The sequence below is a fragment of the Pseudorasbora parva genome, chromosome 20 (genome assembly GCF_024679245.1).
Source record: "Pseudorasbora parva isolate DD20220531a chromosome 20, ASM2467924v1, whole genome shotgun sequence".
Classification (NCBI taxonomy): Eukaryota; Metazoa; Chordata; class Actinopteri; order Cypriniformes; family Gobionidae; genus Pseudorasbora; species Pseudorasbora parva.
Window position 1 is genome coordinate 33,652,699 of NC_090191.1, and position 15,509 is coordinate 33,668,207.

Consider the following 15,509-nt stretch of genomic DNA (forward strand, 5'->3'; position numbering starts at 1 on the left):
ATAAAAAGCTTTTATTTTGCTACTTTTTTATCTCCACTTTTGCTTAATATTAATTTAAAGCAATTATTTGTTCATTTGACACCGCAATTACATTTCAAGACTTTCAAACACTTCTTTAATGTTAGTTTTTTGGGCATACTGTCTTGCTGTATTGCCGGTGTTATCTTCAGTGTCTGCGAGTCCCAGCTGCAGCAGTGTCTTAACAGCGTCTGCATGCTGGCCAATGCAGGCCATATGTAGAGCTGCAAACCATTAAAACTGATTTCAATGCTTTTTTAATTAAAAATGATGGCATTTCATTAAGATGGCATCTCATTAAGTTGGTATACACCTACCTGATCTTCCTTTTGTGTCTCTTACATGAAGATCAGCGCCCAGGGAAAGCAGTGTTTTTATGGTGCTTGTGTGACCTTCCTGAAAAATGAGCATAGAGATTGAAGCAAGATTAGAAGAGGAAGCTTTTTTTGAAAGCGTTATCTTAACTGTGCTTTATGTTTAATGCAACAGATACAACCTTAGCAGCGTAATGCAATGCAGTCAGATCCAGTTTTGTGGCTCTTGAGTTTATATCAATACCAAGGTGACGCACAAGGAAAGAAAGTGCTTCTTCTTGAGCAGTAACAGAGGCCTGGTGCAGGGGCTGTGCTCCGAGAATATCTACTGCTGAGGGACATGCCTAAACCAGAGAAACATGTACACGAACATGTTCACATCTAGTAAAAGAAAAAAGACCAAATAAATATGTGCAAATATGCGCTTACCTGGTGATTCTCAAGGAGCAATTTAGCAATATCTATGTGTCCATTCCTTATGGCATCCATAAATGGTGTGACTCCACAACTGTCCTTCCCATCAGGCTCATAGCAACAACTGAATTAACATTAAAACCATGTAAGCTATACAATAATAATAATAATAATAATACAATATTCACAAAACACACTCATACTCAATGTTACCTTTTAAGCAGAACCTTCACTGCATCCTCACAGCCATGCATAGCTTAGGTGAGAAAATGATATGGAAAATAGATACATAAATGCATCATATGGCAATTTGAAAACACATTAAGGGTGTCTTCACACTTGCAGTTCGGTTCAACTACAAACAAACATTTAGTTCTGGTCCTTTAGTGTTCACATTGGCATTTTAACACCAATCCTAAATGTTCACAACCTGATTGCGTCTAAACTTACCGAACATCCAAAGCAATGCTGTGTGCTGGGCTAATGAGCTTGTTGTATGTGCTTATCCTGCATATGATGGTATTTTGATCAGCTGATCTTATAAAATGTGTGAAGGAGCCTAAACAAGGCCTGGAATCCCTCCGTCACACACACAAATGAAGATCTGCCTGTAGTGAACTGTGATGGGAAACATCATGACTATGATGAGAAAAAACAGGTATGCAAGAGCATTCTTTCCTTTTTAGGGTTGCATCTTGTGACATCATGTCCTGCTTTTGGTTCGCAAGCATGTCTTTGGGCTGTATTGCTTTCATATTTCATTCGGACCGCACTAGTGTTCATTTGGAAGCAGACGGCTTGTTTGGTGAGCACAAGGGTTCGGATGGCAGCGTTCATATTTATTCAAATAAAACACACTAACAGAGAAATCGTACCAGGATTCAATTTAATTGAACCAAACATGTAGCCTAGAAATCTAGACAAACCTTAGCGGCAGCAAATCTAATCTGCCTCGAGTATCTGTCTAGCAACTCTCAATAGATTTAGGAGCTGGAAAAACCAAACTACGGTCAGGCCAATCAGATCGTGTTTAGAGTTGGTGGGCAGGCTTAACATAATAACAGCAGAGTTATATGCTACTTGTAAAAAAAATGCTGGTGAACAGCAGACTTTCGAATAAGCTTTGACCGTGACTCTGGAAGACTTGGAGTTAAGCTTTTCTCTGAGAAAAGAACAGCACTGACATCATTCTTAAGAAGGGAAGATGTGTTCGGAGTTTTGCCGATTGGATACGGCGAAAGTTTAATCTGTCAACTAGCTCCACTTCACGTTGCTCTGGTTGGTGTAGCGCTATCCAATTGTGTGCCCAGGGAGTTTGAAAGACAACCGTTTATCCCGCCCCTCGGATTGAGCCCTGCCAATGGTGAGTTTCCAGACCAAACATCTTGATGTGGGTTTGGCTTGTCAGGCTACCAAACATGCCAAGTGTGAACAAACCCTAATTCATTTGCTTTTTATACCTGCAGTGTGTAGGGGCGTCCTGCCAGTCTTGCTCTTTGTCTTCCAGACCTCAGGTTTGGCAAGTAGGAGGTGGTGTATGATGGCTGGATCTCCTTCTCTGCATGCGATGTGGAATGAGTTCCATCCATCCTTGTTCTGCAGCATTGGGTCAGCACCGTGATCCAGCAGCTCCAGGACGACCTCAAGGTTTCGTCGTGTACAGGCCATCATAAGAGGGGTCCTAGAGTGGTTAAAAGTCAGCATTTTAAAAACTCAGCAAAAATGAACAAGAACAAAGAGTAGTGTTCAATTATTAAAAGTAATTGTCACTTTTTCGTTATTTAAAATTAAGATGAAATAAAATAAATATTAGATAAACTAACTCAAACATAAAATGAGAAATGTGAAACTCCTATAGTAAAATCAAAACTGAAAATATAAAACTAAAAGTTAATTCAAAATGTAAATGAATAATATAATAGTTTTTAAATAATACTGATGTACATGTAAAGGGTATGGAAATAATCACTCAAAAATAGACTTTACTGGCCATAAATATGTTCACCAAACTATCACTACTGTAAAATGTATACTTTGAGTGCAAAAAAAGTTTTTAAAAAAAAGTTATTAAAATTGATTTATTTATATTAATTTACTCTTATTAAAAAATGTTTAACATATTTTTGCTATTTTTTATGGAGGACCAAACCTGCAGAAATTAAAATGAATGAATGAATGAATGAATGAATGAATGAATTAATTAATTAATTAATGCATAATTTAATAAATAAATAAATATACATATATGCAAACAAATAAACAGATAAATAGATAAATGTGATAAAAGGAAAATAAATAACAGAATAAACGACTTGATAAAATAAATATTATTCATTTTTAATCAAATTAAATTTTGTAATTATCTTTCCCATAATTTATTATTTTCTCCTTTTATACATATTTTTACAAGTATTTAAAACTTTTATTTATTTGGTAATTCATTTTTACATTTATTTTTATATGCATTCATTTATTTTTAGATTTATTTATTCCAACATGTATTTATTTTTAGATTTATTTATTAATTTATTGATACATTTATTTTAACTTTTCTGTGTAAAACATGGAAATGAGGAGGGCGGTCCTTGTAGCTTCATTGGTTGAGAGCTCACGCGAATCGATGGAGTGGTTCTTATCGGAAGAAAGTACGGTGTGAGAAAAAGCTATACATCTAACGTACACCTCCAATCTCCAATACGCACACGCAATGAAGCCTGCTAACGGGAGCTATTTTTTCCCCCAGGATGGAAGGGGAAGGTACCGCCTTTTTCGTCTATGATTGGCTAGAAGGGATTGGAATATCTAACGGTCATGGCAGGCTGTCAGCTGGTGTTTTGATCGTCTTTACAACAGAAGTAAACAAAGTCAATCCCACATAGCCTACTAAGAAAAGCGATATGTGCGTGTCTTCAGATTTATATTTCAAGTTCAAAATTTCATAGCCTGTTTAGATCATGTTTATATTAGTTTTAGCTGTTTGGGGTCATTTTGTGACGAACATGAACTTGGGAGTATAAATTTGACCAACCTATGTTTCGTAGGCCTACTCGCCGTGGCTCAAGTACTGAACAGTTAGCGCATAAGCGTATTGTATTGTTAATACTGAATAAAAAATACATAATAAAAAGTTAGCGCATAAGCATATGTAGGCCTCTGCATTGCCTTGGTTTAAGATGAATGCAATATTTTTCCCAGCTGCAGTGCAGTGCACTATTCTAGACTAATGAAAACTAGTGATGCATCATCATGCTCAGCTTTGTCTCACGGTCCATTTAATAATACAAACAATTACACAGAGGGAGTATGGAAAGCAGTGAGACATGTAATGACTATTGTAGACTGCACTGGAGTAACATTGATTGACTTTGTTTACTTCTGTTGTAAAGACGATCAAAACAGACTAGCTGACAGCCTGCCATCAACGTGAGATATAACCAATCGGAGGAGAGCCCTTCTAGCCAATCATAGACGAAAAAGGCGGTACCCCTAAAAATATCGCTAACCGGGACACCTTTTGTGTACAGATGTACGCAATGACATGCTTGAATTTCCCGCGGAAATCCACCAGTGTCACTGGAATTAAAAACATTATTACAAGCTTACATTTGTAAACCGAGCTACGGTAAGCAGATAGTTTTGAACACTGGCTGGTTATATACTTGGTCAAATTTATTTGGGACCTAACCCCAAAAAGTTACGGACAGCAGTTTTAAGTCACATGACTGTGGCGGAGCCCTATGGGCAAAACAGCAATAGAACTGTAGCAAAAGCCAGTCAATTTCCCATCTTGAAAAACAAACAAAAATGTGAACAAGATGCAAGTTTAGGGCACTTGATCATACTGCTGCAGTATTTCAATCACTAAAAACTGCGGAACGTTTTTAAAATGCTTTACGTGAAAAACAAAGAGTTGCACTATATTCATCATTTGCAAATATGAACGCTAATCAAGGATTTGTTGATCTAGGTTTTAGGTTTTCCTATAGTAATGGTGTGACGTCGGATGAAAACTATGAATAACAACACCAATATTAAATGACGTACAACTTTATATAATCAGCGAGATAGCGCTGTATTTTGAATGAAAAAAAAACAAAACATTTCCTTCGAGCCGGATTCGAACCAGCGACCTAAGGATGACAGTGTTAAACCTCTACAGTCCTCCGCTCTACCAACTGAGCTATCGAAGGCGTTGTATTCCTCCGCGCTGCCTGATTGCATATTCCTTTCACTACATATCCTTTCGCCGCATACAAATTCGAGGAAACACTTCAATGTTTATGACGTACCAGTCTGCTTTCTTCAAACTGTCTATTTTCGCTCCCCTGGCAATTAGATACCGCACACACTCACAATGACCCATGGATGAAGCCTCATGCAGAGCTCTCTTGTAGTCGCTATTGTACACATCAATGTCCATGTTTAGCTCCTCTACTAAATAACGCAAAATGTCCACGTGTCCATGTCTGGCTGCATAGTGCAGTAAAGTATCTCCAGATTTCCCAAAATGAGTATAGATGACAGACTGTTTGTTTACGTGCTCATTGAGTTGCTGTTTAACTGTGCACAGCTCTCCATGTTGAATTGCTTTGATTAAGTTTTTTAATGTGCTTTCGTCCTCCATTTGGCAAAATAAAATCCTGCTAAATAGACTGTTTTAAAGGTTAAAATACACACAACAGTTATGCAATACCAGTGCAATGATAACAACAGAAGTCCTGCATGGTCGGTTAGGTTAAAATCATGGTTAAAACGTGACGACGATGCCACCATTTTCATCAAAATAAAAGTCCCATTATTTGTAGCCGTTTTGGGCGCGTCTCAATCAGCTCCCTAGTTCAGTTTTCAGGGCACTGATCAGGGAGTCAGCCCATTGACTTATGTCCTGATCAGTGCCCTGACTAGTGGACTAGGGAGCTGATTGAGACGCAGGGATTGTTTTTATCTTTGTAAAATATCATATTAGCCCTGAACTCATTAAACAAGAAAAATATAAAGTGCAGTATCAAAGCATTGTAGCAGCAAAAGACATACATATACAGACTGACGGAAAGCTAGATTATATTGCTAAAAGTTTTGGGACGCCTGTCCACCCCGGGCCGGACTTTTGGGGGCCCTAAGCAATGTTAAATGACAAAAGCTCCTGAGAGTAACCCATTCGTTCACAAATGTTTGTAGAAGCTGCCTGCATATGTGCTTGATTTTATATTCCTGTGGCCATGGAAGTGATTGGGAAACCTGAATTCAATGATTCGGAAGGGCGTCCAATACTTTTTTCAATATAGTGTAAATTGATATCCAGACAGACAGACAGACAGACAAAAAGGGAAAATGGCTCACAAATGAATTCACTTCCAGAAGAATTGTACATATATCATTTAATATTTTGACTTGGGGCTTAAGCCATTTATTACAGCACAATTTGCATAATTTATCAATACCGTTTGTGTACAACCACAAAAACCATGACAGTTTGTTTTGTTTTTTCATCCGTTTACATTAAGTGGAAAACCAGACGGATTATACAAGCATATCTTTGTACAGTCAGCATACATATTTAGATTTGATTAATTTTTCATAATCTTTTCCTCTTTTTGTAAATAGAATCTGGACACAAAAATAGTATGAACAAACCACCAACAAAACATGCAACATCCAAAGTGAAAACACCATACGTTTCCTGATTCTACTTTGAGTCAGTAAGGTCAACATCTGTTCTATATTATACAGGGTTAAACCGGTGTCTGTTGTGCAGCAGGTCAAGTCCATCCATCAGAGGCAAGCATGGGGAAAGCTTTTACCCTAGTGCATGTACAACATGTAACACACAGATCAAAACACAATCGCTCTGCTCCTTTCCCTCACACATGCTCTTCGTTGAACCAGAAAACTAATACAAGATCATATTTGTACAAAAAGAAAATTATTATTTTTATTTACATGGCTTCTTTTTGTTTATTTTTCTTTGTGTTGCTTGGAGAAGTGAAAGAGTTGGTGTGGCAAAGTGAAATTGGAGCATGCACGGTTTATTCAAAGGAGGCTGCGTGTGAATTCATGTGACAGTTTGTTATACGGTTCTGTTCTTGTAAACATAAAAAAAACAACAACACACATTCCGGGAGACCAGAATATATAATGAAAGCTGAGTATTGTATATAAAGCTGAGTGCAGTCGTGTTTCCAGACACTGTGTTTGACGGGATGAGAATGACGAAGAAGGTCTGCTATGACCTTGTAAACACACATTTTGTTATGTACATAACTAGCAGTAGGTTAATTGCCCTACGTTTTTTGCAAACTCATTGTTACGTGACCTCAAAATATCAATAAAAAAATTAATTAAACAAGCATCAAGCAAAAGACGCAACCTGTATATATATATAAACAAACATATTTACCATGTGAAAAAAAATCTACAAAAATAAAAAAAGTCCTCATTCTCAATGCTTCATCTGTCCCCCGACCACTAAACAATAATCACACCAGATGCATTTTCAGTTGCATAGAATAACATACACAGAACCTGCGGATTTTGGTAGTTTGGCACAGGTTAAAGGTCGACTTAACCTTTAACGCTGAGTGAAATATAAGTGCTTTAGCTGTAAAATGGCTGGGGTATGTGTGGTAAAGATTTTATCCATACATCAAGGCATAAAAACATAATAAAACAACATATAAATAACACTAATGGCATTTAACTGTCTGCATTGAGAGGTGGCCACACTTTTCTGAAAGTGAAATGGTGCGCTCAGCGTCTCAATGTCTGCTTTTAGACATGTAAACCGAGAAGATAGCCAAAATCTGTAAAAATTAAAAATGAACACATTGTGACGTCATCCTCATTGCCTTTAAGCTGAACCTGCTTGATCAAAGATCAGCCAATAACATTTAAGCAAGGCCTTTTTCATCAAAACCTGAGTGTTTAGGAGTTTGTTTTTAATAAAACATAATATCAGCAATATGATGACTTCAACGTCTGGACAGACACCACATTGACCCATTCAAACTCTAATCCTCCAGTCATCGCGAGAGACCGATGCGTACGTGTTTGACAGTGTTTGACTGTTTTAAATGGCAGGATGCTTCCGCTTCGTTTTTTGACGAAAACTCAGAAAAAACCTACATTCGTAAAACGCTAGACACAAAGTGCAAATCATATAACAGTGCTGGATTTGACATTTTCAACTGATGCCCCTGCATATCGGAGAGATTTCGTCTTGTCACATTCATCCAATGAGAAATCAGCAAACACTTTCTATTAATTTCTGTGTGAGTGATCAGAGACCGGCAGTTTTCTTAAACGTTTAAATTATTCGCTATTATCCACTTCTTAATTCTTAGAGACTTAGGGCTCTGATTCGGAAAGACAAAAGTGTTACTTTTGTGAGTTGAAATAACCCCACTGACACAACGAGTCATCACAACACCCCAGTAAATCATATTTCATTCATTTCAATCTGTATATAATATACCATAAAATACTCTTCTAATCCATTGATAATATGCTTTAAATATCAGTTCTTTCAACACATAATAACATCAGAGGGAATGTAAAATAACGATAAATATCTAAAATGAATTTGTCTCTATCATACAAAAATAATGTATATGATATCTATCTCTATCTGTAAATAATCTTAATGTTCTCATATATGAATAATGCACAAACGGGGAATGTTCACTCTATCATCTAACTGTCTTTTTGTGGACGAATCTACACATATTATTATACATACACCGGTATAAATATGTGTCGATAAGTGTGAGTGATTGTGAAAGTGCATGTACACATAAACGTATGAACATCATGTGAAGCTCCTGCTCAAATTTTTTTGAGCTTTTCCCAACGTAGAGATCTGCATCTTATCTCAAGGTCAGATCTTTCCTGTAAACACCATTATACACCTGTTTCTCCATGGCTTGGGTTAACACAATCACACGTGCCAGTGCAATCGGGAAGCTCCCTGTGTCGGCTCTCCAAATTCAGCTCAGTTTAGTCCCAAAGAGTGCGGCAGAGATGTGCGACTCCACTGCCTGGTCTGTCCTCGCGCCTCATCCGACCGCCGTCTTTAGGAGTGGATCTGAGCTGTGCTGGCCAGCAGCTTGTGCCAGCTCACCACCCGTTTCCGCAGGTCTACCTTATCCAGCCACACGTAGGCTTCACCAATAAGGGTCTTCTTTACAAACTTGCCTCCATTTGAAACAAGAAAAAGCTGCAAGGATTGGAATAAATGTGAATCACTACTTTAAGCTGGATCAAATGTTATGCGTTCGCTCAGGATACATCGATGCCGTACCTGAATGGAATGACCCGTGGGGTTCATGCAGAAGCGGAAAGTTTCGTTGAAAGACGGTTCGCGATCATGACGACACACTCTGGTCTTCTTCTTGATGATTCTTTTCTGAGTGGCCACATTCACCACATAGAGTTTCACATAGAGGTCTGTAAAAGAACATCAACAGTATTTACTGATCTTACATCTATCAATGCCTGTTTCTTTATTATAAAGTGGTAATTTAAAATCATAATGCGTTGTGACCATCCATTAGAATGCAAAGAATTCGAAACATTTTCAACTCAAAATATAAGAAACAGTTGATTGTGTACTGTAGACCTATATTGTATAATCTTTATATAAACAAAATATTATTTGACTGTTTACGCGTATGCGAGGGTCAGCGTATAGTGCGCGTGATGTGAATTTCGTCATCAGTAGAGTATGGTCGCACTGAACACACGCCGCCAGATTTTTGTAACAGTTTGCAGGTTCCACATGCGCTTTCACATTTTTTTTAGCAGTATTTACATAGGTTATAACTTGTGAGAGATTTGTCAAAACTGCTCATTGATTAAACGGCTGTGAACGCAAACCAGTCAAAAGAAGTATACTTTGCAAGGCTGTGAGTTTGACTAAACAAAGTATACTATCGGCTTAAATTATGACAGAAATGTAATTCCTGCCTTTTAGCTTTGAGGCTAGTGCTAGTAGCATCATCAGTAGCACTTTACAATACGGGTGCACTAATATGCATTAATTCATGCTTAACTAATGCACAGATAATCATGAGTCAATGTATTACTAATGGTGAACTAACCCATTTATTAATGATTACTGCATCAGCAACTAATGAAGATTCTACATGATTAATAGATTAAGTAATCATTACATTGTTATTAGTTAAATATGTCATAATATATTTCTTAATAACATATTATATTAACTAATAATGTAAATGAATGTGTTAATTACCACAAGGGGTCAAAGCCATGCATTTCTACTTCCAGTTGTCTGCTTTTATTAATCATTAGCTAATGATTTATAAAGGTTTCTAATGATTTATAAAGCTATTAACGAGACATGATTATTTGTGCATTAGTTAAGCATGAATTACTGCATATTAGTTCACCTGTATTGTAAAGTGTTAATATGAAAGTTAAGCTTCCAAAGGCATGAACTGAAAACGCGCCAGATTGAACACGCGTTTCTAATGTGCTATATGCTGCGAGCGTGGTCGAGATTATCTCAGCTCTCATCACGAGAGCTCATTCATGACGGTGAATGTAATTTGACTCCTGCAGCATTAGTGCTGTGATACTCGCGCGGTGACTCACTCATTATATTGAACAGACACGTTCAGTATTTAATTGTAGTGTCTGTTCTCAAACTCATTCCCTGTAATCCAGTAGCGGTGGCTTTGGGAGTGGCCTCCTAGGGCACTGAAGCATTCTGGGACAGCAAATTCAAAAATAATTTCACATTTCTACTACATTAATGATCCAGTTTAATTACAGATTCATCTTCCCAGCGCTGAAGTACCCCTTTAACCTTGATAACAGGGAAAATGCTGAAATACTGATGTCTTATATGTTGCACCCACAGGCGCTGACAATTTTTTCTGTCTAATCAAATGCTTGCTAGGATTTTAATAAAACGCTTGGATATATCCCATCCAAACTTTCGGTATTATGTCAAAACTATTTGTATTCACCACACTTCTGTAAGAACATTTAGGAAATGTATATCAATGAAGCAATGTGTATATCAACTGTATGTCATAATTTACTTATATTATAATAAGCGTGAGTAAACGTGTTTGCAGTCACGTGTCTTCTTACCCGGGAGGTGGTCGGGAGACTTGAATTTGTAGGTGATGTTTCTGCACTGTAGGATCTCAAGCACTAGATGTTCTCCTTCTGTCTTCATCTCCTTCTTCAGGGCGATCTTTATCTCCCCCATCACCTGAGTCTTACCTAAGCGCGCACAAACACAACACAGCACAGGCAATAGATTAATCCATGAGGAACTATATTATCCACCCTTAGATATGGCTTAGATTAATATAATATAATATAATATAATATAATATAATATAATATAATATAATATAATATAATATAATATAATATAATATAATATAATATAATATAATATAATATAATCCTGGGCAATCGATTAATCGCATCCAAAATAAAAGTTTGTGTATAATTATTATGTATATATAAATACTCCATACATTGAAGAAATAATTGCATGTATGTATGTATGTATGTATATATATATATATATATATATATATATATATATATATATATATATATATATATATATGGATACATGTGTGTGTATTTTTATATACACATAATAATTATACACAGTACACACATATATTATGTAAACACAAACTTTTAATTTGGATGCAATTAATGCGATTTATCAGTTGTATAATATAATATAATATAATATAATATAATATAATATAATATAATATAATATAATATAATATAATATAATATAATATAATATAATATAATTAACAATTATATTATATTATTAGATAAAATATATCTACCTAATATAATATAAAAGTAATTATATTTCTTTGCTGCAGTATTGTATTGTAAAGTAGTGTAAAATGCACTGCTATTGACACAAACATGCACAAATAATCACAAAACCACACAACATCCCATGCAAATATTACCCTCTGCATCCCCATGAGCGGATTTCACAGCTTCTGTGCCGTTTGGAATCTTTCCACTGAATAATAAACAACATCAGAGTACACATGGAGTGCCAGGAAAATGGAGGGATTTTAAATAAATCATTAATAAATCATATTAAAAAGTGTTTTAGAAATACTGCCAAAAAACCAAACCAAAACAAAACAAAACAAAAAACATGATTGATTAGCAATTATTATGAGAGTCATAAAGAAAAGCACTCACAATCTGGGAACCTGGAAGATAGCGCTATCCACTGCATTGGTCCCACAATCTTCATCCAATAGGCTAAAGGCACTGCCACTCAGGCCGCTGTCCAATGAGGCTGCAGTAACAGGAGCATCACCAGATCTATGGCTGCGGGACGCTGTTTTTGAAGTGGACTATGTGAGTTGCACAAGTCACATACACTACTTTGACTGGCAACTATCAGTTATGGTGTAGATGTCCACATATCCACTCCCAACACATGCACGCACATACACACAATATATAGGCTACAGGTACCTCTGGCAACATTTAAAGAAAGCATGACAGCACTCCATAAATGAAAGGAAATTGCACAGACAGATATGCTAAGCGGACATCAGATGACAGAGGCAAAAGCACAGACAGAACAAATTAAACTGTTAATTAGTAGGCTAAACTGTGTGTTTGAGTTTTGCTCATGAAGGATTTTGCCTAAGTAATTACATTATGCTAATTCTGTTAGCATTATGTTAATTTTATTTTACTTACATTTAATCAAATTAGATTATTTTAATGTCGATGCATTTCTGAGTGTTTGACTGAGTGATGGCAATGGTGTGACGTGGGATGCATGATTTTGGCGCGTAATTCATGCACACAGTCTTTTTCAAACAGATTCAGCAACGCTAACGGTAACACCAGGTATCTTATGGGACTCTCTTGGGATGGTCAGGGGGTATTCAGCCAGCATTCCTTTCTAGAGTGTCCTATCACAGTCGAGCGCTACTGTTTTGTCCCCTGGTTTTAGGGAAGCACGTTGCTGGACTGTTGAATGAGACTGAGACTCGCTGCATGAATTTCCTGTGAAGTGGCAAAGGGCGAATTCCAGTCGGAAGTGAGCATCACTAGGCCCTACTCACTCTGAAAAACTGAGCACTTTGAAGGCTGCATGGACTTTAAGCAAATCCGTGTCACTGTTTCTCCACTCAGCAAAGTTAAGGCCTGTTCACACCAACAGAAAGGTTTGGTAAAAAAATGTTCAGACCAAGCCTGCAGCTCTTGTGTTGACAACTGAAGCCACAACGTCAGGATGTTGGTCCCAGTATAGCTCATAAACCCCGCCATGTATTCTAATGGGCAAACTAAACAATCAAATTACATCTTTTCCCCCAAAGATGGCTTCTGTCAATTTAGGCAGTTTTTATCATGATGATTTCATTTTAAGTGTTCATTTTTTAAATTTGTTTGGTTTTACTTAGTTATTTGATGCTAATAAAACAGGTGGTGTGACATACTAACTGAACGCTGAGATTGACGGCTTCTCTGAGTGAAGTATTCACTGAGGTACTGACTTTTTTTCGGGATTTTCAGAAGGAGATTGGAGTGAAGAAAACACGTCATCCATATTTTTTTTACGGCCTATGATTCAGACCAGTGTTGCCAAATCTGCAGTTCTCCCATGGAGTTGAGCTACTCTTAAGTTGTTGCCTTGGGTTAATTTTTTTCGTACACTCTAAAATATAATTTTAGTATAAGCATATTATAGACATAGATTTAGTATAGAAATTTAGGCTTAGTGAATATCACAGTAATAATTAACTTTATAAAATCTCAGAATATTATTTACTTGATTGTTTGAGTCGAACATACCAAAATAATTGACTACAAATCCAAGTTAATTGTCTAAAATTTTGTTATATTTAAGTTTTTTTCACAAAAATAATTTAGTATTTGACTAACCAATTATTTATTTAAAATATGGTTAAAGGACTATCCAACTGCATACAGTCATTTGAATTATGCTAGGTTATCATGCCTTTTTGGTCTGATTGGTTGAAGGACTATCCAGTTGCATACAGAGTCATTTGAATAATGCTCGTTGATAAATACAGTAGAAAATACAGAGCTGACTCCCCAGACCAATGTTCAATCTCAAATTGAGCTAGGTCTGGTGATAGCCAGACAAGGTTCAGAACAATAAAAAAAAAAGGCAGGGGGAAAAAAGCAGACAGGCTAAATTAAAATGGAGTTTCACACTGGCAGTAGATGCCGCTTACAGAAAATATATTTTTTTTAAATTAATATTCTTATGCTTGTCTCTGTATTTTATTTGCAACTTTCCAATTTGGACACCCACTTTTCACAGAGAAGAAACAAGTCAAAAAGCAGTTACATGTTTTTAAACAGCCGTTCTGAGTTTTTATTCGCTGCAATGTTTTTAACCTTCATCCTTCCCTCACACTTTATAACAATGTCATGCATAACCATTTTAATTCAGCTCAAAATATCTTACATTGGGTGTTTTTGCTGACTTCTTGTGGAAAAATGTTACTATAACATGATATTTGATTACTCTATATGGAGCAAATTACCTGTTCTGCTGGGTCCAAAATAATTCCCTTTCATATGCATTCAAATGCACATGTAGACATTATAACATAATTTTGTGGTAAAGTTTTAGGATTTTTAGTTTGTACTCATGGTTCAAGTACGACCTATTTTTTCGATGAGCAATCAATTTTTACAAATGTTTTAAAAATGAGTTTTGGGTCAAAAGGACCCAAGGGAAGAATGAGGGTTTTAAAAAAACAGCAAATATGAAAGTAAAGAGAGCCGGGTCTTCCACTGCTATTCACTTAACAATATAGTTTGTTTGTAAATGCCGCTAAGTCATAGTTATGTAACAGCAGTTTCTCCAAGCACATGACAAAATTGTAACTTTTCTTCACAGTGCAATGGAAAAGGGATTAGAACACCTCTCCATAAAAATGTTCCCGGCAAATGTTTGTGACAGTCTGATCGAATGCATTAACTGCTGTTTATTGATCTGAATTTTTGGAACATTCACCTTGGTGTGAACAGGCCTTTCACTTGATAAAAAATGTATATTAAAGGGTTAGTTGACCCAAAAATTCAAATTCAAAACAATGTTTCGAACGGTTATGAATCAGCGTATTGATTCAAAATTCGGATCGCTTGTCAAACTGCCAAACTGCTGAAATCATGTGACACAAGCGATCCGAATCATGAATCAATACGCTGATTCATAACCATTCGAAACATTGTTTTGAATTCGGCCCATCATTATATCGTTATTTCATTTTTTTGCACACAAAAACGAATCTCGTCGCTTCATAAAATTATTGTAGAGCCGCTGTAGTGAGATGAACTTTGTAACGATGTCTTTAGTGCCTTTATGGGTCTTGAGAGAGGAAATGACATTGGTGTCAATGAAGGCCTTTCTGAGCCATCGGATTTCAACACAAATATCTTCATTTGTGTTCAGAAGATGAACGGATGTCTTACGGGTGTTGAACAACATTAGGTTAAGTAATTCATGAGAGATTTTTTTTTTGGGTGAACTAACCCTTTAAGACATTTAAATATTGTTGCTTTTTGTCTTTAATTCAAATTTATTTTTCAATGTGTGTGCTTCTACTTCTACTTAAGCATGTAAAGGAATATTTAGTTCTGGGGTGTCTGAGGGCACCTGAGGGTTTCAAAATAAATACATTTCTTCAGGATTCAAAACAAATCATGAAGATACACCACCAAGGTTCACAAATTTAGATT

At 36.3% G+C, this 15,509-nt stretch overlaps 2 protein-coding genes and 1 non-coding gene across 9 annotated transcripts in view; all 3 read right to left on the bottom strand.

Moving 5' to 3' along the window:
• Positions 1-2: 2 nt before the first annotated feature.
• ankrd16 (ankyrin repeat domain 16) lies at positions 3-5,524 on the bottom strand. Its single transcript, XM_067427193.1, has 7 exons — positions 5,036-5,524; positions 2,207-2,427; positions 960-1,002; positions 762-870; positions 515-676; positions 336-414; positions 3-242 (listed from the first exon to the last, which is right to left on the bottom strand). Exons 1-7 carry the CDS (start codon positions 5,368-5,370, stop codon positions 88-90), a joined length of 1,104 nt encoding a protein of 367 aa, XP_067283294.1. The 5' UTR covers positions 5,371-5,524; the 3' UTR covers positions 3-87.
• On the bottom strand, positions 4,849-4,936 carry trnay-gua (transfer RNA tyrosine (anticodon GUA)). The gene is given in 2 exon segments: positions 4,849-4,884; positions 4,900-4,936. It is a non-coding gene; the product is annotated as a tRNA-Tyr (tRNA).
• Positions 5,525-6,109: 585 nt separating the features above from the next.
• Positions 6,110-15,509, bottom strand: part of pcloa (piccolo presynaptic cytomatrix protein a) — a 60,442-nt gene continuing 51,042 nt past the window's right edge. For 6 of the 7 annotated variants that reach the window (XM_067428052.1, XM_067428056.1, XM_067428053.1 and 3 more), the window contains 5 exons: positions 11,973-12,114; positions 11,729-11,784; positions 10,863-10,997; positions 9,043-9,188; positions 6,110-8,958 (listed from right to left, as the gene is read on the bottom strand). In XM_067428052.1, the coding sequence (XP_067284153.1) occupies positions 8,815-8,958; positions 9,043-9,188; positions 10,863-10,997; positions 11,729-11,784; positions 11,973-12,114 (623 nt within the window). In that variant the 3' untranslated portion in view covers positions 6,110-8,814. The remainder of the gene's footprint in view (positions 8,959-9,042; positions 9,189-10,862; positions 10,998-11,728; positions 11,785-11,972; positions 12,115-15,509) is intronic. The other variant, XM_067428058.1, reaches the window with a different exon arrangement.